Source organism: Mustela putorius, unplaced genomic scaffold (assembly GCF_011764305.1).
Source record: "Mustela putorius furo isolate JIRA1106 unplaced genomic scaffold, ASM1176430v1.1 tig00000083_pilon_pilon_pilon, whole genome shotgun sequence".
Classification (NCBI taxonomy): domain Eukaryota; kingdom Metazoa; phylum Chordata; class Mammalia; order Carnivora; family Mustelidae; genus Mustela; species Mustela putorius.
In genome coordinates, this window is record NW_025421273.1 from 43,615,556 (window position 1) to 43,640,687 (window position 25,132).

The 25,132-nt window shown below is 39.6% G+C and overlaps 1 protein-coding gene and 1 non-coding gene across 5 annotated transcripts in view; one reads left to right on the forward strand and one right to left on the reverse strand.

Moving 5' to 3' along the window:
• Positions 1-10,421, reverse strand: part of SMIM14 (small integral membrane protein 14) — a 76,055-nt gene extending 65,634 nt beyond the window's left edge. The window contains exon 1 of one of the 4 annotated variants that reach the window (XM_045076643.1): positions 2,296-2,388. In XM_045076643.1, the coding sequence (XP_044932578.1) occupies positions 2,296-2,314 (19 nt within the window). In that variant the 5' untranslated portion in view covers positions 2,315-2,388. Of the gene's footprint in view, positions 1-2,295; positions 2,389-10,149 lie in introns of those variants that run through there. The other 3 variants (XM_045076652.1, XM_045076654.1, XM_045076648.1) reach the window with 3 other exon arrangements.
• A 2,222-nt stretch (positions 10,422-12,643) lies between these two features.
• On the forward strand, positions 12,644-12,786 carry LOC123391260. Its single transcript, XR_006605890.1, has one exon. It is a non-coding gene; the product is annotated as a small nucleolar RNA SNORA67 (small nucleolar RNA).
• Positions 12,787-25,132: the final 12,346 nt, after the last annotated feature.

A 25,132-nucleotide genomic window follows, 5' to 3' on the forward strand; every position in this document is an offset into this window, starting at 1 on the left:
AAAAGGAAAAAACTAAAGCAGACTAGAAAGGATAACAACAAAATACTTTCCACAGAGTGGAATGCTAATGTATACAAGAAACAAGGTGAATGTGACCAACAGGCTTGTTGTGTAAGACATCACTGTATGGGTAAGATACACATGAGAGAATGACAAGTCTTTGCTTACTCATAATTCAACAAATCACAACTTGTCAAGTTGTACTATTAAAACTTTGGGGATGCAGCAGTTCTCACCTTGTCATTTAAAGACAAAAGAACTGAGGCCCAGACAGCTTCAGCGACTTACCCAACATCCCCAAGCAGACATGGGATTCAAACCCATGTCTTCTCTTAGTTCTCCTTTCCTCGGAAGGATATATCTAACAAGTTTCAGGGGACTAAGTAACTGGAAGAGGAATTTAGAGGATATTAAAGAAATAAAAGGCATCCCCTACCTCTAAGAGCCTGCAATCAAGTTAATTATTAATTATAATTAACCCACAGAATAATAATTACATACCAGCATATAATTAACAGCCAAAATAAATGTCACAGACAAATGACTTCTCAGGAGAAAGCTAAAATCGAAGAAAAGAACTACTCTCCTCAACTAACCTTCTATCCCATTGCTTCTGAAAGCTTAACACTTGGAGGTCATCAAGAATTTCCTCAGCTCTTCAATTCCTCCACATCTCTGCGGCACGCGACCCAGGGCTGCCACCACTCTTCTGGAAACTCAGTTAATGTGTCCCTATTTCCCTATGTCTGAGACACTACCTTCTCTTTCCTCAGTGACCTTTTTCCTCCCTTACCTATTTGACTGTATTCTAGGAATCACCTTAGGCTAAAACATCATGGGATAGCAGAAAGAGTTCATCTTAGATACATGATTCAAGTTACGGCACTACTGAGAAAAGGATAAATTAGCTTCTCTGTGACTTCAGTTTCACTATCTATAAAACAGGCGTGATAACAGAAACTATTTTTAAAGGGTTGTTTTGAGGATCAAATGAGAATGTGTAAGAGAGTGCTTTTTAAGCTATAAAATGCTCTAGGCCAATTCAACTCTAAGCCCTTAGATTTGAAATTTATCCTCAAATCTCAGCCCAAGATCTCTGTATACTGCTTTGGTATGTTTGTATTCCCGTAAGGCTCAGCTATCACTCTTCTGCATAAAAGAAAGAGCAGAAAGAAGTCCTCTGTTCTGAATCTTGGTCCCTCACCTATGAATTTCCCTTTCTGGCTGTTTTTTACTTTTGTACAATCCCGAAGATTCTCTCAAGATTTGGGGTAAGATTTATCATGAATGGTCAAACAAAGAAAACTTTTCAAACAAATGATCTTTGTTTATATTCATATCATAATCAAATACCATAACCAATATCATAACCAAAATTTTCATACTCTGAAATGTTTTTTAAAATTTCTACTCAAAAGTACATATAAGTCAGGCGCCTGGGTGGCTCAGTGGGTTAAAGCCTCTGCCTTTGGCTCAGGCATGATCCCAGGGTCCTGGGATCGAGTCCCACATCGGGATCTCTGCTCTGCAGGGAGCCTGCTTCCTCCCCTCTCTCTCTGCCTGCCCCTCTGCGTACTTTTGATCTCTGTCAAATAAATAAATAAAATCTTTAAAAAATAAAAAAAATAAGTACATATAAGTCATATTCTGAATAAGAAAATTTTAAACTAAGGAAAAAAGGTTGTTTTTCCTAAGTTAAAAACAAATATTCAACAGAAGATGACAGAAAAATTCCATATGATATCATCCCAAATCACAGTGGATAGAAGTTACGTAGTTAAGAAAACAGTTTTCAGTAGCTGTATTACAAAATATTACTGTGTTCTGAAATTGTGAAGTGTATCACAAGTCGTAAGTTTGTGAATGATTTACATAATTCAAATAAATTAAGAGTGGAATCAAGATTTTTTATCTCATTCATTTGCTTGCCTATATGATTTCTTCAACAGAAAGGAATTATGGCTTCTGCTCTCCAACCTCATGTAACTCCTCTCAATAATGTTATGGCTAGATAACATTTCTATACATAGATGCACATAAATGCCATTCACGATGACAGGAAAAATGCTCAGAACCACTGAGATAAAGAAACCAATACTATCAAAAAATGAAATTTGAATAAACATCACAGTTTTTTTAAAGTCTTCAAAATTTTAAGCAGGTCACTTTCTTTTACATTACCTTTGCTAAGAGTAAGAAACAAAATACATACTATGCAAAAAATAAATAAATAAATAACTTATATTTTAAAAAGTATGTTGTAAGATAAAACAAGACAGCAGGCAGAACACTGACCTCTAAGTCTGGTGCACATACCATGAGGATGTTTACTGCACTCCTATCCTGACTTGAAACATTTTAGCTATTAAATTCTGGAAACACTATACATGTAGTACTTGTCAATGAGTGCAGTCAAGCAAAAATCAGCTTCGTTTTGTATTTTTACAAAGCTGAGACATCTGTGCTTTGATCTAAATTTAAAAAAGGAAATGAAAAGTCAATATGAAAATAAGCAATGAGAAAGTAACTTTCTCCAAAACAAAAGCACTGAAGTTTAAAATGTTATAAACAAAATTTAAACCCTATTATATATTTTTTAATTGGGTATTAGTTTAGAACCAAGATTTTAATTTTTCAAAGAAATAATTTTTTTAAAGTAATACACATTTACAGTTTTAAAATTCAAATACAAAAAGGTAAAAAAAAAAAAAAGGCAAAGTAAAAGGTACTCGCCTCTCCTCTAAGGCAATGTCTATTAAAAACTCTCATGTAAATTTTCTAGGAAGTATAAGTACGTGCATGTGGTATACACTTGTCAAGTTATGATTAAAGTCACTACATTTCAAATCACTAAAATGTCTTATATATAATTTTTTAAAAAATTATTAGACCGGTTACTCTAATTATTCAGAGCTGAGGGTAACTTTTAAGAGCCAATGTTCATCACAATATCATTTATAATGGCAAAAACTGGAAACTACATTCATGTTCAACATTAACTGAAAACCTCCAGTAGGGGCGCCTGGGTGGCTCAGTGGGTTAAGCCGCTGCCTTTGGCTCAGGTCATGATCTCAGAGTCCTGGGATCGAGTCCCACATCGGGCTCTCTGCTCAGCAGAGAGCCTGCTTCCCTCTCTCTCTCTGCCTGCCTCTCCATCTACTTGTGATTTCTCTCTGTCAAATAAATAAAATCTTAAAAAAAAAAAAAAAAAAAAAAAAAAAAAAAAAAAAAAAAAAAAAAAACCTCCAGTAATCAGTTTATTCAAAATATCTTCTAAAATGTAGCCAGTAAAGGGATGCCTGGCTGGCTCAGTCTGAAGAACATGTGACTCTTGATCTGGGAATCGTGAGTTCAAGCCCCACATTGGGTGTAGAGGTTACTAAAAAAATAAAGAAAACTTTCAAAAAAAATAATAAAATGTAGCCAGTATTTAGGAAGTTTCTAAGGCCATGGTAAAAAGCTCATTAAGTTAAACAAACAATAAAAACTAAAACAAAACAAAATGAAGACACAAGCTTATGTGGGTATTGTATCTCATTTACACCAAAGGTACATTTTAAATAAATAAATAAATAAATAAATAAATAAATAAAACATTGGAAGAAAATACACATACAGAGTTAACTTCTGAATGAGATTATAGATTTTGTTGTTTGGGCTTCATATACTACTATCTCTTGCAGCTTTTCAGTAACAAGGATGTCTTGTGTTAAGAGGGATGGATTAGAAATGCATATCCAAGGTGCCTGGGTGGCTCAGTGGGTTAAGCCTCTGCCTTCGGCTCAGGTCATGATCTCAGGGTCCTGGGATCGAGCCCCGCATCAGGCTCTCTTCTCAGCAAAGAGCCTGCTTCCGTCTCTCTCTCTGCCTGCCTCTCTGCCTACTTGTGATCTCGCTCTCTCTCTGTGTCGAAAAAGTTGAAAAAAAAAAAAATTTAAAAAAAGAAAAGAAATCCATATCCAGTTCAGGTTTAAATAGAACAAATCAATTCATGAAAGTAGTTCTACTAGTGTATTCTGACAGCTGGAACAAGTAGGTTTACTTATTATAACTTCTAGGATTCTGTAAGACAAAAGACTAGTCAATACCGTTACAACAAAGTCCAAGGTCAAGGGAAAATTGGGTTTGAATCTCAACAGTACCAGGTCCTTTATCCTGGGCAATTTACCTAACTCACCAGAACCTGTTTCCTCTTTTCCGTGTAAATTAGGGATAACAATCTGATTTAGAGGACTGATGTGACAGGTAAACATAAAGTATGCAAAGGAACTCAAGGGACTGGTAAATATCACCATAAATAGTAAATGCCATTATTACTGATATTCAACCAGTTAACTGTATTTTAATTTCAGACTCAAAATAATTTTCAGCCACTTTTCAAAATGGCTTTGAAAGTACCCACAATGCCCTTTACACAGATGCAAAATCTACTCCTATGTGCCCAACTACAGAAACAATTATTCACATGGTTTTAGTATTTATTATGTAGACCAAAGCATGAATATACACATAAATACAAACCAAAAGAATACCGTTAACTTATAAGCCTATAGTAGTTAACAGTCTCAGAAGTTTTATGATTTTTTTTATTTTTTTTTAAAGATTTTATTTATTTATTTGACAGAGAGAGAAGTCACAAGTAGGCAGAGAGGCAGGCAGAAAGAGAGGAGGAAGCAGGCTCCCCGATGAGCAGAGAGCCTGATGCGGGGCTTGATCCCAGGACCCTGAGATCATGGCCTGAGCCAAAGGCAGAGGCTTAACCCACCTAGACACCCAGGTGCCCCTATGATTTTTTTTTAAAGATTTATTTATCTGAATGAGCAAGTGAAAGCGAGCAGCCAAGAGGGACAGGGAGAGGGAGAAGCAGACTCCCCCCTGGTCTATCCCAGGACCCCAGGATCATGACCTGAGCCTAAAGCAGATGCTTACCTGACTGAGCCCCACCCAGGTGCCCCAGAAGTTTTGTAATCTTAAAAAAATCCTAATATAAGCCAAAATATAACAAAGAACAGTTGGGAGTGCTAAACTTTTTGCAGAACCTTTACACTCCATATACTAATAGAGCACTATTTGTCAGTACCAACTTAGACAATTTAGTATCTTATATTGAGGTTTTGTTCTAAGTCCTATTAAATTATATGGGAAAAGATCACAAATAATTCTTTTCAGCAATGTACCATCTTTTACAAGCATAGATTAAAGTTGTGATCTTTCTTCATTTATTCCATCAGCAAGCCTACTGATTATCTAATTGGTCCTCTCTGACCTCATGGGCCTCCCAACGAAATAGGCCAGATAGCCACCGACAATTAAATACAAAAGGTGAAGTGATGGGAGCAGACATATGGCTATTTACAGAAGCCTGAGGTGGGCAAGGACAGAGCTTGGGTAAAGGTCTTGTGCGACCTGAGCCTCCACAGATAACAACCAGGTTTAAAAACTGGGAAGAGACTAAAGACAGATAGTATTTCTCTAGATTAAGTTCCCCACCTTAAAAAAAAACCAACACACCAAACAAATTTAAAAATTTTTTTAACTCATTTGGAAAGGGGTCTTCCAGTGAGAAATCTATTCAGTTTACGATGATCAAGTAATAGTCCCAAGTAGTAAATCACCCAACTTAATGGAGAAAATGCAGGAAAAATTCAAATGACTATACAAGCAGACAGAAAGTGACAGGTTTCTGGTGTGTGGAACACAAGGTAATGCACAGAAAGGAGAAAACACTTCAAATACTTAAAATTTAAGCCTGATAGGCACTCAATACAACAAAGCAGGAAGACCTAGGAGTGTTTGCAGAGGTCATCTTCTGCAACTTTGCCTGTGAAACTTCAGTTAAAAAGCCCAACAAAACAATGGACTTCATTAAGGACTAGATTGGAAATGGGACAGAATACACTATCTCACCCTTAACAAAAACATGGCCTTTCAAACCAAAGTACTGTGTACAGTTCTAAACTCTAGTTCAGAGGCAGTCAAGTACAATGATTAACAGACGTATTCAAACTCAACTTTCTGCCACTTACTATGTCACAGTTCCTTCACTTATAAAATGGGAGTAGAACTACCTGAGTTGTTCTGCAATTAAATGAAAAAACATGTAATTTTTTAGCATAATACCTAACATATAAGAGTGTTCCCCAAAATGGTAGCTATCATTACTACTATAAAGCATGAAGTAATCTCCCAGAGAAAAGCCATTACAATATCAAGAGACATTCTTAAACAGTGATATGCATTAAAATCACCTCAAGGGCTTGTTGAAAATGCATATTCCTAGGACCCATTCCTCCCAGGGATTAATTCTACAAGTCTAAAGCAGAATGTGGGGGGAATAAAAAATTAAACATAAAAATAAAACATAAGGTGGCGCCTGGGTGGCTCAGTGGGTTAAGCCTCTGCCTTCGGCTCAGGTCATGATCCCAGGGTCCTGGGATCGAGCCCAGCATTGGGCTTTCTGCTCAGCAGGGAACCTGCTTCCCTTCCTCTCTCTGCCTGCCTCTCTGCCTACTTGTGATCCCAGTCTGTCAAATAAATAAATAAAATCTTAAAAAAAAAACCAAGAACATAAAATAGAATGTGGCCATTCTCTAACCCAAACATCAAGTAAGAGAATCAAGGTACTACCCTATTTAAAGGGAAAAAAAAAAAAAAAAAAGGCTAAAAACGAGGGTTCTTCCATTCAAAGAACTAATCTAAAACAGTATGTTCAAGAGGAATACACACCGGCTCAGCAAGTTCATTCATTCAACTAACATTCACTGAGTTCCTACAGTGAAAAGGATAGACAAGATCCTCATTCTCTCAGATGAATTTCTAGTATAGGAAACAGAATATATAAATAAGGAAATTCCAGATAGTACAAAATGTTATGAAAATAAGAGAATGGAGAGATAATTAGGGAGTAATCTTCTCAAAGAAACATCTGGGGGCACCTGGGCAGCTCAGTCATTAAAGTGGCTGCCTTCCGCGCAGTTCATGATCCCAGAGTCCTGGGACTGAGCCCCACATGGGGCTCCCTATTCAGCAAGAAGCCTGCTTCTCCCTCTCCCACTCCCCCTGCTGTGTTCCCTTTCTCTCTGTATCTCTCTGTCAAATAAATAAATAAATTCTTTTAAAAAAAGAAAAAAAACATCTGAACTGAGACTTGAATGACATGGTAGAATCAGCCACAGCAAGATCTGGAGAATACTGAAGCCACAGGGCACAGCAAGTGTAAATGCCCTAAGGCAGGAACAAGCCTGGCAAGTTCCAGCAACAGTGCCAGTAGGGCTGGAAAACAGGAAGAAACTGACGTGGCCAGGCTCCCGGATACTAATCTAAGCAGAGGGATATATGGTGAGTTAAGGGAAGGAGGCAGGGCCAGAACATGTAGTGTGGATTTTATTCTGAACATGATGGAAGGGTTTCCAAAAAAAGGGTAACATAATCTGATTTGCACTTTAACGGATCTCTTAGGCTGTGGTAAGGGGAATGCACCACAAAAAGACAAAGTGGAGGTTAGGAGACCAGGAGGTTAATACAGTATGCCAGGTAAGAGATCATGAGAGCTGGCAAAAGTGGAAGCAGTAGCAAAGGGAAGTAGTAGCCAAATTTAGAATACATATATTAAACACTATAATTAAATGCAAATCAGAGAAAAAGAACTAAGTTGCAAAATAAGTAGTAAGCATCTGGGACTCATTATCCAAGAGATACAGAATAAAAATTGAGATTTAAGGTATATTTATGACTAAGGAACGTGAATGGGTTAATAGCATATTTAGGATACTTCCTAATAAATATTTATCCTCTGAAGTTGAGGTGAAGGGGACATTTCCTTTCTTTTGGCACCACCAAGAAGGCACTGGGCTAAACAGGCATACATCCAACACCCTTAAGTTTGATTCATAAAGTAAAATCTTTCAGGACCTTACTGACAGAGGCCTGGCCAGGTGGTCAGCATCTGGAGCATAGTGTAACTATGGAACAGATCTAATGCTTTACCTGAATCAAATCACTAAATCAGTAAAACCCTTTTAAACTTTCTATCGTCAGCTTAGGCTATTCTGTCCCTGCTCTCCCATGAGTTAAACAAGAAAACATTACAGTGACACACAATGCACGTTAACTTCTTAATGTTATCAAAGAAGTCTGGGAGGAAATCTTTTAAAACCACGATTTTAGAGACGCCTGGGTGGCTCAGTCCGTTAAGAGTCTGGCTAGGGTCATGATCCCTCCTGGGATTAGTCCCTATCGGGCTCCTTGGTCCGTGGGGAGCCTGCTTCTTCCTCTGCCTCTCCCCACTGCTCATTCCCTTTCTCTCTCTCTCTCAAATAAATAAATCTTTTAAAAAAACAATAAAACAATTATTTTAATCATTATGATTTTTCAAACACATAGTGAATATACCCTAAAATTTAAGGCCCAAAAGTCCCTCTCCACCAAAACATAAATTCTCACTCCAAAGTACTACCATGTAGGAAGAACAGGTTACAGAAAAGCATATGCAGTATAATATCACTTTTGTGTAAAATGTGTAACTGCAAAAAAGAAGTCTGGAAGGATATAAATCACTGCCAACATTTTGATCATCTCTGGATGGCAGGATTATCAAGGACTTATTTTCTTCCTTTTTCCTTATTAACTGTAATAATTCTCCAATTATAAACTATTTCATGTAAGCCAGAATATTCAGTTCACATTACATAAAAGGTTAAAAAAAAAAAACCCACTTCAAGGCAACCTAATTTCATTTATCCAAATCAGCAGGATTCTAGCTATGTTATTAAGAAAAAAGATCTCAACTGCACACACAGCACACAGGAGAAAAAAATTTAAGAGGCCCATGATCTACCACACAAGGAAACACCCTTCAAGGAAGTGGTCTAAATGCCTAAGTACTCTTCCTGAATTTCATAAGGTGCAATCAATTAGCACATACTTCTGCTGTTCTTTCTTGCCATTTACCAAAGAAACACCTCAACCAGTTAGTTCTCTGGGGACCAAATAAAGGGGGGGGGGTCCCAAGTTAGGGCGAAAAGGAGGTTTGGCCCTCTGGTCTCCTTTGTACTGTCCAGGGGTGCGGAGGGCGGCAGGGCTTGAAGCAGGCTACACCAGAGGAATCTGCGTGGCAGATCACCTGAAGTGGAAGGGAACACAAGCTTTCTACAATCTCCACTGAACTGGGCCGTGAAACCACCTCCTAAATCTCAAGGCTAAAACACCTGAAAGGGCTTGTGTATGTAGAGCTGCCAACGGTTTCTGACAATAACACAAAAACTGGAAGGGCTCTTCAACAAACGCAGGTATTACAGGCGTGAGGCTCACTCGACTCGCGATGCAAAAACCAAGACACATTCTCTTATTAAGGCCATACCTTCGATTCTGCAAACTAGGACAACTCAAAACACCATACTGACTTTCTACAGCCAACAAACATCATCTTGGCTAAAATCCAAACACACGTAGAAGCAGCCACTTTGGAAAACTTTGGCTTTAAACGGCAACACTGGACTTCAAGTGCTCCGGTAACCAGTTTACTGCACATTATGGCTTATAAAGGGTGCTACCTCTTTACTGTCAGCTCTGGTTCCACTTACTGAACAAGAAATAAGGAATACTTTCAATTCGCACAATAAGGACTAAAAAAGCTCCCGCTTTCTGGAAGGCAGCTTTCCTGTCTCGTCAATCACAACAAAGGACGCATCCTAATGAATTCATCAAACCTAGAGAAAGAGAGGTAAATGATACAGTGTGGATTTCAGGGTTTGTGGGTTCTTCCTTCCAGCTACGACTCTCTTCTTTTTACTCCATTATACGCCTCCACCCGAGCTGACGGTCTTGCCCTAAAAATAAAACCACCCGTGGCTACCGTCCACTTTCCTGCTAAGCCCCGACTCTGGTTTCCTGCAGAGAAAGCCAAATCGCAGGCTCTCTGCCTCGCTCTTCGCCGGGGGGGTGGGGGGGCGGGTAGGGCGCGGGTTCGGCAGCAGCGGGCTTCTCCCGGTGCAGAGTCACCAGACGGGCCGGAGAACCACGGAGCCCGAGGAGCCAGCCCCGCTCTGCCGCAGCCGCCGCAGTCCCCCAGAGCCTGAGGAGCCCCCAAGAAAATCAGGGTGAGGGGAGGGTGGGCCGGCAAACGGCGGTGGTCGAGGGGGAGACACTCACCCGCCCAGACAACAACCGACGGGGCGGGGAGGATGGGGGCCGGGACCAAGGCTCGGCAGAAAGACCGCCTGGAGCTTCCGGAACGCTGCGGCTGCTCGGGACGCCGCGGCCGCTGCTGCTCCTGGCCGCTGGCTTCCTCCCCTCCTCTGTTTTGATTCGATTGACCACGTCACTCTAAGCCACGAGACCCGGATCTGCCGGCTCCCGCGGGCGGCGGCGCAACAGATTGCAGCGACTCGAGACCCCAGCGGCCCGCCTGCGGAGCATGCGCGCGCCCTGCGCCTGCCCAGTGCGTCGGGGTAGGCGGGGCGGGCGCGCTCGCTACGGGCGCGAGCCGCACGCTATTCGTGGGGGCGCAGAGCGCGGGGGTTGCAGTTCCGGTTGGGAGGGGTGGGGCCGAGCTCAGCGAAGTGGAGAGGGCGAGGCCCCGCGACGGTTGAACTGGCCCGCGTAACCTCGGTTTCGTCTTTGGTGAACAATGTCCTTTGCTGTGCGGCTCCCTTTGCGTGGTTTGCTGGCTCTCTCTGACCCGAGCCCTTAGAATAGCGAGGGGAGAAGCAGAGGTGGGCGCAAGTTCGTGTCTGCTAAGAAAGGGTACCTCTGTAGAGTCGTGGGGTTTTTGTGTTGGTGTGTGTGGTGTAGTGTTTGGTTTTTGGTTTGGTTATTTGGGGGGGAAGGGGCTGGGGATTTTTTTTTGGCTCACTTAGGCCCGGGTGAAAATTGGAGATGAGAATTTAGTTCGATGCACAGAAGTATGTCAAATGTAGCAGTTATTGAACCCTTTTACCCGACCTAACGTTTTTGCACCCGGAAAGCTATCTAAAATCAAGCTCAAGAGAAATATTAAAGGGAATATGTCACCAACCATGGCTTGCTGCTCGGGAGATGGGGAATGGGCAGGGGGGAAGCTCTGTTGGACAGCAGCCCTTAGCCTTTGTTGCCAGAATAAGGATACTATTTGGGGAGTAAAAACCTCACTTTGGGAACTAGTTTGGTCCTTCCTCCACCCCCATTCTGGCCTTCCTAGTATCCCAGCTAAACCTTTGGTGCTCTGGAAATTTCCTAGAATGGCAAAACCTAGGGCTACTCTGTTTTAGGTCCATAAATGAACAAACTTTAATTAGAACAGGACCAGTGGCAAAATAAAAGCGAAAGTTCCAAACAGGTTTCACAGAGGCATATCCTCCACCTGTCTTGCAGAAGAGGTGAAAGTTAGCCGTAAAAAACTGCCTTTCACTGTGACTTGGCCGTTTTACCTCTCTGAATTTCTACCCAGCCACTCTAAATCCTCTCGCCTGAGTCACCTTCAGCAAGTTAGTAGTATAGTCTGCAAGATCTTTTTAATGCAGGCGGGTATTGCACACAGATAAAGATTTCTAGAAAATTAAAAGTTTTTGGTAAAACTCAAAGTGTTTCTTCGTTAATTTACAGATTACCAGTAAGTAGAAGTCAAACTTCTTGGCCTTACTCTGCCATCTTTAACTCTGTTTCCTCAAAGTTACAGAGCTTGAGGTGGGATTTAATGCCCTAATGAAGTTCATGTACTGATACTATATAGCAGAGGGTTTTTAATGTGTGGAACTTTAATTGTGGAACAGAAAGTCTTAAATGCTTAGGTGCACTCATGTGCACAGATGTGTTTGAGAACATTGTTTAAAACAACAGAATGTCACAAAACTAGAATTGGACAGGTTGTTGCAAAATTATCAATCCCTGCTTTATGAACTATATTACAGGAAAGTTAAGATGTTAGGATCCTTGGTAGGCAGCTTCCAAGGTAACCTCCAGTGATTCTCACCTCTAGAAATGTAGCCCCCCTCCAGCCCTTTGAATCAGTACTGGTCCCATCCATAGAATACAGCTGAAGGTGTGTGACTTCTGAGGCTAGGTCATAAAGGCACTGATTGCAGCTTTCCACTTCATTCTTTTGGATTGCTTGCATTGGGGGAAGCTAGTGTACACACACCTCCACTCAAACAACTCTGTAAAGGGACCACGTGGAGAGGAACAAGAGCCTCTACCAACAGCCTCACCAACTTGCCAGCCATGTGAGGGAACTGCTTTGACTGGGCTGATCTTGTAACCTTAGCCAAGCATTGGATGACTGCATCCCTGCCCACCATCCTCTTGCAATCCATGAGAGAGAAAGGGCCAGCTTTATTCCCAGACAGTGATACGGGGTCTTACATGGTTTATGCCCAATGGTAAAGCTCAACATTTCTAAACTTTAATCAATAGAAAGACAAAATGTGTGTGATTCTATACATAAAGTAATTTGAAGAATAACATAGAATTCCTACCACAGTACCCAGAACATAGTAGATACTGAATAAATACTTCTTAAATTATCTTTTATTTATTGGGGGGGGGGGTAACAAAGCAAGATTTGAGTGATAGTAAATCAAAGTTTCTTGACAGTACAAAGCCCCCAAAGAGGTAGAGGACCCAAAAGAGTTACCCAATAAATAATTTTCTTAAAGATGTATCCATTTTAATCCAAGCTGATTCGCTCTCCAGGGGGCCTGCTCATGCCTCTCTTCAGGAAAGCAGCAACTTGGAAGAAAATCTGGCATGCCTGAGGTTGCTGGGGGAGAGGGCATGTCTGTTTCCTTTGACTTCCTTTGGCTGCCTACACTCAACTCCAGTCCCTTCTGGCTCAATTGTGTCCCCTCCTCGAGCTCATGCTGTCGTGTTCTCTCCCCTGACCTAGGCCAGAGGCATTGATGTGCAGCAGGTTTTTTTAATCATCAACTATGACCTTCCCACGAGCAGGGAAAACTATATCCACAGAATTGGTCAGTGGATGATTTGGCCATAAGGGTGTGGCTATTAACATGGTGACAGAAAAAAACAAGAGGACTCTTTGAGACATCAAGACCTTCTACAACACCTCCATTGAGGAGATGCCACTCAATGTCACTGACCTCATCTGAGGAGCTGTCCTGCTACCTAGCCCCACCCAGGGTTCAGTCTGGGGGACTGAAGAGGAGCAGGAGGGGGAAGGGAAGGGAACCAAGGGATGGACATCTTGTCATTTTTTTCTTTGAATAAATGTCACTTTTTGAGGCAAAAGAAGGAACCGTGAAAAAAAAGATTTATCTATTTTAGAGAGACCATGTGTACAAATGCATGAGTCAGGGGAGGGGCAGAGGGAGAGACTCTTAATGAGGATTCCCTGCTGAACCCAGTGCTCAAGGCAGGGCTCAATCTCAGGACCCATGAGATCATGACCTGAGCAGAAACCAGGAGTCTGATACTCGACTGAGCCACCCAGATGCCCGTGGACACACAAAATTAAAAGACACAACATTTGGAAAATACTGGGAATAAATACTGATAAAGGAGTAATACCATAATATATGAAGAACTCATACATATCCATACAGAAGAAATCAATGCCACTAATACTTGTATAGGTATAGAGTATGAACACAAAAAGAGTTGAGATACAAAAAAATACAAATAACTAATACTTGAAAATCTTCAATCTCGTCAAAATGCAAATTAAGGTGTGCTTGGGTGGCTCAGTCAGTTAAATATCCAACTCTTGATCTCAACTCCGGGTCTTGATCTCAGGGTCATGAGTTCAAGCGCCACATTGGACTCCATGCTGCGTGTGGACCCTACTCTAAATAAATAAATACATAAGTAAATGCAAATTAAAGTAAATTTCCTTTGTAAACTACTACTTTATAGAGATTCTTAGATTTTTTATTTTTAAGCAATCTCTCCACCCAACATGGGGCTCAAAATTCACAACTCTGGGGTGCCTGGGTGGCTCAGTGGGTTAGATCTCTGCCTTCGGCTTGGGTCAGGGGCTCAATCCCAGGACCCCGGGATCATGACCTGAGCCGAAGGCAGAGGCTTAACCCACTGAGCCACCCAGGCACCCCTTAAAATAGATTTTTAAAAAGTTAACCATGTTTTATATAACGGAGAAAAAAAATCAAGAAATCATCTAAACATATAATGGCAATGGAGGGACGCCTGGGTGGCTCAGTTGGTTAAGCAGCTGCCTTCGGCTCAGGTCATGATCCCAGTGTCCTGGGATCGAGTCCCACATCGGGCTCCTTGCTCAGCAGGGAGCCTGCTTCTCCCTCTGCCTCTGTCTACCATTCTGTCTGCCTGTGCTCGCTCTCTCCCCCTCTCTCCCTCTGATAAATAAATAAAATCTTTAAAAAAAAAAATAATGGCAATGGAATGGATGAATATGTTAAATTATGTGCTAGGGATTAACAAACTTGAAAGTTTCTTCTCTTTCTGAACCTGACCCTACTTTGATTCTTGATCTAGAAGAAGAAAGTGTTTGCAAATAATATATGCTTTCTATATTCATAAAAACATTCTGGAAGATATTCCTAAAACTACTGACATTGGTTACTGGGGGCAAGGAGCGCAGGTGAAGAGGAGTAGGTGATGAGAGACTTCCTTATGACTTTTTACACTTTTGTATGGTTTGAATTTTTACATATCCTTGCATTTGTTTTGTGATGAAAAAATTATTAATATTTAAAAAAATATTTTATTTATTTATTTGACAGAGATCACAAGTAGGCAGAGAGAAGGGGGGAAGCCGAGCAGAGTCTAGTGCGGAACTTGGTCCCAGGACCTGAGATCATGACCTGAGCTAAAGGCATTGTCTTAACCCACTGAGCCACTCAGATGCCCCAATTATTAATATTTTTTTACCTTTTTTTGTGGTTGTATCAAGCTGCCTGTTTCTATACAGGCTGCCATAACAGAATACCACAGACTAGATGGCTCAAACAACAGAAATTTATTTTCTCAAAGTTCTGGTGGTAGGAAATCCAAGATTGAGGTGTCCACAGGGTTGGTTTCTGGTGAGATCTCTCCTTCTGGCTTATAAATGACACATGGCCTTTCTTCTGTGCCAGGCCCTCCTAACGTCTCTTCTTATAAGGACGCTAATGCTCTTGAATTAGGGCTTACCCTTATGACCTCATTTAACTTTAATTACTTCCTTATAGGCCCTCTCTCCAAATATAGTCACATTGAGTGTTAGGGCTTCAATATATGAATCTGAAGAGACATAATTTAATCCAAAAGAATGGTTTTATGTGTGTGTGTGTGTGTGTGTGTGTGTGTGTATGCACATATACAGATGTATATATACACACAAATATACAGATATATATATCATGAAATTTACCATTCTAACCATCTTTGAGAATATAGTTCTATGGCATTAGATACATTCATGTTGTGCAAAAATCACCAACATCTATTTTCAGAACTTTTTCTTCTTTCCCAATTAAGACTCTATGCCTGTTAAACACTAATTTACCATCCCCCCTTCTTCCAGTCCCTGGCAAACACCATTCTATTTTCTGTCTCTGTAAATTTGACTACACTTGGAAATTCATAAAAATAAATCACAGAGGGTGCTTGGCTGGCTCAGTCCAGAAGAACATGTAACTTTTGATCTTAGGGTCATGCATTCGATCCCTATGTTAGGTATAGAGATTACTTTTAAAAGGCTTAAAAAAAATGAATGAATCATACAATATTTGTCCTTTTGTGACTGATTTATTTCACTTAGCATAATTTCTTTTTTAAAGATTTATTTATGTGGGGGACATGGAGGAAGAAAGAGTCTTAAGGAGACTCCACAGGACATGAGGCTCAGTTTCACAACCCTGAGATCATGACCTGAGCCAAAACCGAGAGTCCGATGCTTAAACTGATTGGACCACCCAGGCACCCCTCATTGAGCATAATTTAAAGTTATCCATGTAGCATATAGCAGGATTTCTTTCCTTTTTAAGGCTGAACAATGTTCCATTGAGTGTGCTTGCCATGTTTTATTTATTTGTTCATCCATTGACAAAAACTTGGGTTGCTTCCACCTTTTGGCTTATTGTAAAACTTCCATGAATATGGGAGTACAAATATCTATTCAAGTCACTGCTTTTTCATTCTTTTAGACATACACCCTGAAGTGAAATTGCTGGATCCTATGTTTGAGGAACCATCATACTGTTATCCACAATAGCTGTACCATTTTACATTCCCACCAGCAGCGCATGAGGCTTCCGATTTCTTCACATCCTCACCAACACTTGTTACTTCCTTTGTTTTCCATATTATTTATCCTAATGGGTGTGATTATAGCTTTGATTTGCATTGTCCTGATAATTATGGATGCTGAAAATCTTTACATGTGTTTATTGGCAATTTGTATTATATATCTTCTTTAGAGAACTGTCTGTTCAATTACTTTGCCCACTTTTTAATTGGGTGGCTCATTTTTCTGTTGTCGAGTTATAGTTCTCTATATATTCTGGATATTAACCCCTTATCAGATATATAATTGGCAAATATTTTCTTTCATTGCATGGGTTGTCTTTTCACTCTGCGGACAGTGTCCTTTGCACAAAGTTTTCAATTTTGATTAAGTCCAATTTATTTTTTTCTTTTATTGCCTCTGCTTTTGGTGTCATATCCAGGAAGTCATTACCAAATCCAATGATGCTTTTCCTCTCTTTTCTTCTCTCTTTTTTTAATATAAGATTTTATTTATTTGACAGAGAGAGAGCATGCACATATAAAGGGAAAGGGAGTCTAATGCTGCTTGATCCCAGGACTCTGAGACCACAACTGGAGCCAAAGGCAGACACTTAATAAACTGAGCCACCCATGGCCCCACTCCCCCCTGTCTGTTCTCTTCTGAGAGTTTTACAGTTTTAGCTATTAAGTTTAAATCTTTGGTCAATTTTCAGCTGATTTTTTTATATAGTGGAAGGTAACGGTCTAACTTCATTCCTTTGCATTGGACATTCATTTTTCTGAGCACCATTTATTGAAAAGACTGTTCTTTCCCTATTGAATAATCTTGATACTCTTGTCAAAAATCATCAGGCCATACATGTGAGTGTTTACTTCTGGGTTCTTTATTCTATCTTATTTGTGTGTGTGCGTGTGTGTGTGTGTCCATTTTTATGTCAGTACACACTGTTTTGACTATGATTTCTGTGGTCCTATCTAGAAAAGTGAGACCTCCAACTTTTTTCTTCATGTTTAAATTTTTTTAAAAAAACTATTCTGGGTATCTTGCGATTCCATATCAACTTAAGGAATGATTTTTCTATTTCTGCAAAAAATGTCATTGTGATTTTGATAGGGAATGTGTTGATCTATAGATCACTTTGGGTAGTATAGATGTCAAAATGGTATAAAGTCTTCCAATCCATGAAGACAGGATGGATGTCTTTTCATTTACTTGTATCTTTAATTTCTTTCAGCAATGTTTTCTTGTTTTTGGTGTAGTGGTTTTTCACTTCCTTAAGTTTATTCTTCAATATTTTATTCTTTTTGATGTTATTATAAATTGAATTTTCTTAATTTTTCTTTTCTTTTTAAAAAAGATTTTATTTATTTACTTGACAGAGAGAGAGAGATCATAAGTAGGCAGAGAGGCAGCAGAGAGAGAGGGGGAGGCAGGCTTCCTGCTGAGCAGAGAGTCCGTGGGCCTCAATCCTAGAACCCTGAGATCATGACCTGAGCTGAAGGCAGAGGCTTAACCCACTGAGCCACCCAGGAGACCCTGTTTTCTTAATTTTTCTTTTGGATTATTCATTATTTGTATATAGAAATGCAAACTGATTTTTTTAATGTTGATTTTGTATCCTGCACCCTTTCTGAATTTGTTAGTTCTAACAGTTTTTTGGTGGAATCTTTATAGAGTTTTCTACATTTTAGATAATTCCATCTCCAAACAGAGATGATTTTACTTCTTTTCCAATTTGCAGAACTTTTATTTATTTTTCTTGTTTAATGGCTCTAACTAGGACTTCCAGTATAATGTTCTATAGAAGTCATCAGTGAATGAATCATAATTCATATGACTACCGTACAGCACACGGAAAAATGCTTCTGGACCTGTTGTTAAGGGGGTAAATGAGACAACATGCTCACTATAATTAAATCTGGGTAAAGATTATTACATAGATGAATAAACACTAAGAAAAGGAATATTAAAAGGTAAAGATGGTGGTATTAAGAAGTGAGATAATTCTGATTTTACCATGTTTGAAAAAAAATTTTTTTAAAGAAGATGGTTTCTTTCTTTCTTTCTTTCTTTCTTTTTTTTAGATTTTATTTATTTATTTGACAGACAGAGATCACAAGTAGGCAGAGAGGCAGGTGGGGAGGGGGGAAGCAGGCTCCCTACTGAGTGGAGAGCCCAATGCGGGGCTCTATCCCAGGATCCTGGGATCATGACCTGAGCTAAAGGCAGAGGCCTTAACCCACCAAGCCACCCAGGTGCCCCTGAAAAACATTTTTTAAAATATTTTATTTAAATTATTTTATTTATTTAGAGAGAGAGTGTGTGTGCACTCTCTCTCTAAAGCAAGGGTAGGAGCAGAGGGAGAGGGGGAGAGAATCTCAAGCAAACTCCACACTGAATGCAGAGCGCAACATGGACTCGATCCCAGGTCACTGAGATCATGACCTAAGCTAAAATCAACAGTCATATGTTCAACCAACTGAATCACCTAGGTACCCTTCATGTTTGAAATTTTAAAAATATTGCAGCAACTGGACTGTAGTCTGAATTGAGCATATTGAGAATTGCTTTGTTTTTTAATATTAATATTCTAAGGATATTGGGCTTTGTTCTTAAAATGAATCCGTTCATTCCAAACTAGTTGAGATTGATGTTTTATATCAGACCTGAAGGTTTTGCACCTATTAAAACAGTTTACCAACTGTTAAAATGCCTGAGATAACTTGAAATTCAGAGACATCTATGTTTTTATGTTTTATCTTTTTTTTTTTTTAAGATTTTATTTATTTATCAGAGAGAGAGAGGGCGAGAGCAAGCACAGGCAGACAGAATGCAGACAGAATGGCAGGCAGAGGCAGAGGGAGAAGCAGGCTCCCTGCTGAGCAAGGAGCCCGATGCGGGACTTGATCCCAGGACGCTGGGATCATGACCTGAGCCGAAGGCAGCTGCTTAACCAACCGAGCCACCCAGGCGTCCCTTATCTTTTTTTTTTTTTTTTAATGTTTTATCTTTTTAATAAAGATCTCTACTCTTGGGCACCTGGGTGGCTCAGTTGGTTAAGCATCTGCTTTTGGCTCAGGTCACGATCTTGGTATCCAGGATCGAGCCCTGCATCTGGCTTCCTGCTCAGCAGTGAGTCTTTCTCCCTCTCCCTCTGCCCCTCCCCCTGCTGTGCTCACTCTCTCTCTCTCAAACAAATAATTTTTTTTTAAACCTATCATATTTACTTCCAATGCTTTTACGGTTTGCAGTCTTCTTTGCATTAATTTTTAATGTGTTGAAATTTAAAATTTTAAATATAATTAAATATTTCCTATTTTCCTTTGAGCTTTTTTTTCCTTCTCAGCCCAGGTTATCTTTAGTTCATCAGGTGTTTGTTGAATACCTATTGTGTGCTGGGACACTATGGGCACATTTTTGAGTGAAAATCATGTGGCCTACAAAGAAAATACAGATCCAAACATTTAATGAATATTTATTCTAATTTCTTCTAAATTCTCAATTTTTTATATGTAAATTCTTAATTTAGGCGGGATTAATTTTGGTCAGTAATGCTTCTATAGTAACTAACTTTTTTTTGAAGATTTCATTTATTTCTTTGACAGAGAAAGACACAGCGAGAGAGGGAACACAAGCAGGGGGAGTGAGAGAGGCAGAAGCAGGCCTCCGCAGAGCAGAGAGCCCGATGCGAGGGGATTGTGACCTGAGCCGAAGGCAGACACTCAAAGACTGAGCCACCCAGGCACCCCAACTAACTTTTTTTTGAAAGTTAGTGAGGCACTTCAAATTCATATTTGAGCTATTTTATTATTCAGTGTAAAACCTTCACTGTTAGCCAGTTGAAGTTAGTTATATAACTTAAATTCAGGAGAATTAGATCTTGAGGAAGTATATTCATTTTTATAGTCATCAAAATAAATTAAATTACTCGTATATTTTTAAGAGTTTGCTGTCTCATTACTATTGTGCGCTTTCCTCAGATAGAGAAAATGAGTTGTATCTTCATAATTTAAAACAGCAAAGGGAAAAAAAGAACTGCTAAAGAAACCAAATAAGATTTTAGATGTTCATCTTATTTTATATAATAATAAATAGGTAATATTCTATTTACTAATTATTAGTAATAACATTAAGATAGAATTTTTAGAATGATCTTTCAAAATTTTGTGTAACAGATATCGAGGAAGGGGATGTGGTGAAGGAATATATTTGTTTCATGAGTAGAAATTTGAGTAAGAAAGACATTTCTTTGGGTTAGGAAAAAAAAGGCAAATTATTTGTCCCCCGACATTGGGGATAATGTTTAATAAGCAAGTATGGATACTATTTAATAAGTGTGGAGAAGCAGTATGATAGCTTCAGTACGGTTGCAATTTGCCCTTCCACATTTCTTCTTTTTAGAAGATATTACTTGTGAGTGCATGCTTGGCTCAGTGAGTAGAGTATGCAACTTCTTTCTTTCTTTCTTTTTTAAATTAACATATATAATGTATTATTTGCTTCAGGGGTACAGGTCTATGAATCGTCAGGCTTACACAATTCACAGCACTCACCATAGCACATCCCCTCCCCAATATCCACAACCCAGCCACCCTATCCCTCCCTTCTCAGCCCCCAGGAACTGTCAGTTTGTTTCCTGAGATTAAAAGTCTCTTATGCTTTCTCTCCCTCCTTGGTCCCACCTTGTTTCATTTTTTCCCCTCCCTTCCCCACCCCCCATGACCTCCTGCCCTGTCTCTCAAATTCCTCACATGAGAAGGATTATATGGTAACTGTCTTTCTCTGATTGACTTGTTTCATTTAGCATAACGCCCTCTAGCTCCATCCATGTAGTTGCAGATGGCAGGATTTCAGGTTTTTTGATGGCTGCATATTATTCCTTGCATATATACACCACATCTTCTTTATCCATTCATCTGTTGATGGACCTCTAGATTCTTTCCATAATTTGGCTATTGTGGACATTGCTGATATAAACATTTAGGTGCACATGCCCCTTTGGAGCACTTCATTTGTAACTTTATTGTAAATACCCAGTAGTGAGGTTGCTGGGTTGTAGGGTAGCTCTATTTTTAATTTTTTGAGGAATCTCCACACTGTTTTCCAAAATGGATGCACCATCTTGCATTCCCATCAACAGTGTAAGAGGGTTCCCATTTCTCCACGTCCTCGCCAACATCTGTCGTTTCCTGACTTGTTAATTTTAGCCATTCTGACTGGTATGAGGTGGTATCTCACTGTTCTTTTGATTTGTATTTTTCTGATATCGAGTGATGTGGAGTACTTTTTCATGTGCCTGATGGCCATTTGGATGTTTTCTTTGCAGAAGTGACTATTCCTGTCCTCTGCCCATTTCTTGATTGAATTATTTGTTCTTTGGGTGTTGAATTTGATAAGTTCTTTATAGATTTTGGATACTAGCCCTTTATCTGATATGTCATTTGCCAATATCTTCTCCCATTCTGTCAGTTGTCTTTTGGTTTTGTTGACTGTTCCCTTTGCTGTGCAAAAGTTTTTTTATCTTGATTAAATCCCAATAGATCATTTTTGCCCTTGCTTCTGTTGCCTTTGGCAATGTTTCTAGGAAGAAGTTGCTGCAGCTGAGGTCAAAGAGGTTCCTGCCTCTGTTCTCCTCCAGGATTTTGATGGGTTCCTGTCTCACATTGAGATCTTTCATCCACTTTGAGTCTATTTTTGTGTGTGGTGTAAAGAAATGGTCCAGTCTCATTCTTCTGCATGTGGCTGCCCAATTTTCCCAACACCTTTTGTTGAAGAGACTGTCTTTTTTCCATTGGACATTCTTACCAAGCTCGCAATTTCTTGAACTCAGGGTTTATGGGTTCTAGTCACATGCTGGGTATAGAGACCACTTAAAAATAAAATCTTTTAAAAAATATAAAAATTACTTATTTCATTCTCTGGAACACATTAAACACACACACACAAATAAAACTAGGGGCTATTAAGTTCTAACATTTATTAAGCTATGTCTGTTTTGATTCTGCAATCTCTATCTAATTCCTCATCAAAGTATTTAAGTCTCTTTAAAGCTTAAAAGATACCATCTTTGAGGCACCTAGGTGGCTCAGTTGGTTAAGCAACTGCCTTCAGCTCAGGTCATGATCCCTGGGTCCTGCTTCTCCCACCTCCTGCTTGTGTATATGCATCCTCTCACTCGCGTGTGCACAAATATACAAATAAAATCTTTTTAGAAAATTAAAAGATATCATCATCTACTATAGGAATATTTTTTCTCCTAATGTGGTATGTAGAATTGTACATCGTAAAGGGACCCCAAATCATTACAGGAGGGTTTTAAGTACTCATTTCCCATTCCTGGCTATTATTATTACCTCTTTGTCTGACTAAATCCACAGACTTTTAGCTTCAGCCACATTCCAAAATGCCACCTATTTAACTTTCCCTTGCTAGTGGAAATCAACTTTAAGTTGTTAAAAGGAATCTAAATGCCAAATTAATGGGAGACTAAAATAGATGAAAAGATGTTCTTTTTCTGAAGAGGATTTAATCTAGGATCAGCTATGACTAGAAAACCTTTAGCTCTGGGAAGGAGGCTGTGGACCTTGAGGAAGAAATATAATTAGAAACTAAATGGGATATTAGGATGCTCTGGAATGTTCATAGATTCAATCCCATAGGACTGTGGGTCAGCAACAACCCACACATTTAATTAAAGGTATAATATATATTAAAATGCTCTGTAAACAATAATGAACTAGACTATTAAAAGACGAGGCAATTCTGAATGATTTGTAATATTAGGCTTATATACATATTAGCACGTCTCTACTTCAAATGATGCACTTATGCTTCTAATTATATAAAACAGAGTTTGAAAAGAGTCCAGCTCAAATCACTCTCTGTATCAGGGATTGTTTCATTTCAAGTGAAAAGAGGTTCTGTTTTTGGCCCACAGCTAAAAATACACGATACTAAAGACTACCTTCCCCTGGGATACCTAGCTGGCTCAGGCAGTGGATCATGGAAGTCTTGATCTCAAGATCATGAGTTCAAACCCCACATTGGGTGTAGAGATTACTTAAAAAAAAAAAAAAAAAAAAAAAAAAAAAAAAAAAAAAAAAAGATCTATCTTCCCCTAACCCATTCGGTGTTTGAAGAAGCATCAGATTTTACTTATTTATTTAGAAGATTTTATTTATTTATTTGACAGAGAGATCGCAAGTAGGCAGAGAGGCAGGTGTGGGTGGGGGGAGCAGACTCCCTGCTGAGCAGAAAGCCTGAATGCAGGGCTCCATCCCAGCACCCTGAGATTATGACCTGAGCCAAAGGCAGAGGCTTAACCCACTAAACCACAGAGGCGCCCTTGGCTTGCTTTATTTATTTATTTATTTATTTTTAAGCATCAGCTTTTATTTTTTTTATTTTTTTTTTAAAGATTTTATTTATTTATTTGACAGAGAGAAATCACAAGTAGATGGAGAGGCAGGCAGAGAGAGAGAGAGGGGCTCCCTGCTGAGCAGAGAGCCCGATGCGGGACTCGATCCCAGGACCCTGAGATCATGACCTGAGCTGAAGGCAGCGGCTTAACCCACTGAGCCACCCAGGCGCCCAAGCATCAGCTTTTAGACTCTATCCCTTCCCTATTGGGTCTAGTGACAGGCATCAGTTAAAAAAAGGAGCACAACCCCCACCATTATCCCCTTCCTCATGTAAGGGAAGACAGGAGTAATGAAAGCTGTCTTTTAGAGGGAATACAGTGTTCTAAAGAGAGGGCCTTCTCTCTCCTTACATTGTGAGGGAGAGTAAAGAATTTCCCCCTTCCCTAAGACCAGGAAGGGAGTTACCAAAAGAATCATTCATGAAGTAGAGGTGCTTGAACCCTCTGAAACATTACCTGCCTCAATAAGTTGAGGACGAGTGATTGCCTCTGATCTAAAGATTGCTAAGCCCTTCACCTGATCCTGCTAGGGAATAGAAAAAGGAGACATGAGAGGGGTGCCTGCCTGGGTCAGTCAGTAGACCCTTGATCTTAGGGTCATGAGTTCAAGCATCACATAGGGCACAGAGCTTATTTAAATAAATACATAAATAAAATTTTAAATATTTAAAAAAGACATGACAAAGTGGGTAAAGCTGAGAGGGAGTTTCGGCTGAGTAGCAGGGCATTCTGCATACCTACTATTTGGAATGGCAAGTTTCCAAGTTCTACTACATGGTGTAGCAGGGCCCTAGACAAATGCCCCAGCACCACACATGCCCAAATGTACATGCAGTCTGTACCCATATCAGCTATGTATTTTCTCCCCCTCAAGCAGGCAAAGAAACTCCAACTCCAAATTCTGAGGAGAGAAAAACCAATTAGCCCAGGTTAGTCCACTCCTGGTCCAGCTGGCTAGGGACTGAAGAGCAATATTATGTGTGAGCCAACTCTTGGAGAAGTAGGCAGGGGCAATCTCGTTTAAAGATGTGGATGGAAGGTGACTGACAGACATCACAGCAGAATTATCTGCAACCAATATTTTGATGATAACGAAATTGGGAAACTGGCCCATTGTAAGAGAAGATATGTTCCATTCCCTGACTAAATCTTGCATTTTGAGGTAAAAATCTCAACAAGAACAATGTCATTCACCTATAATATTGAATAATGTTTAATGGAAATTTTAATTGCCATTATTACATGACTGTAGTTAGCAAAAGTGGTCATATATTTTATCTCTCCAAGTTATTTATGGAAAACACCCAATCCCCCCCACCCCCAAAAAACAAACCTCAAGAGCAAAAAGAGAAAATACTCATTTGGAATAACTGTAATTTTAGTTAATCATTATGTTCCTGACTTCCAGGCAAAATGTTTTTTGGACCATAAGAAGGTTCACAGTATACAAGCAGTCATCATTATCAGCAATAATAACAAGTACCTATAAAGCACTTACAGAAGGTCAAGTTTTTCTGCTGCTCCAGTCATGGTTA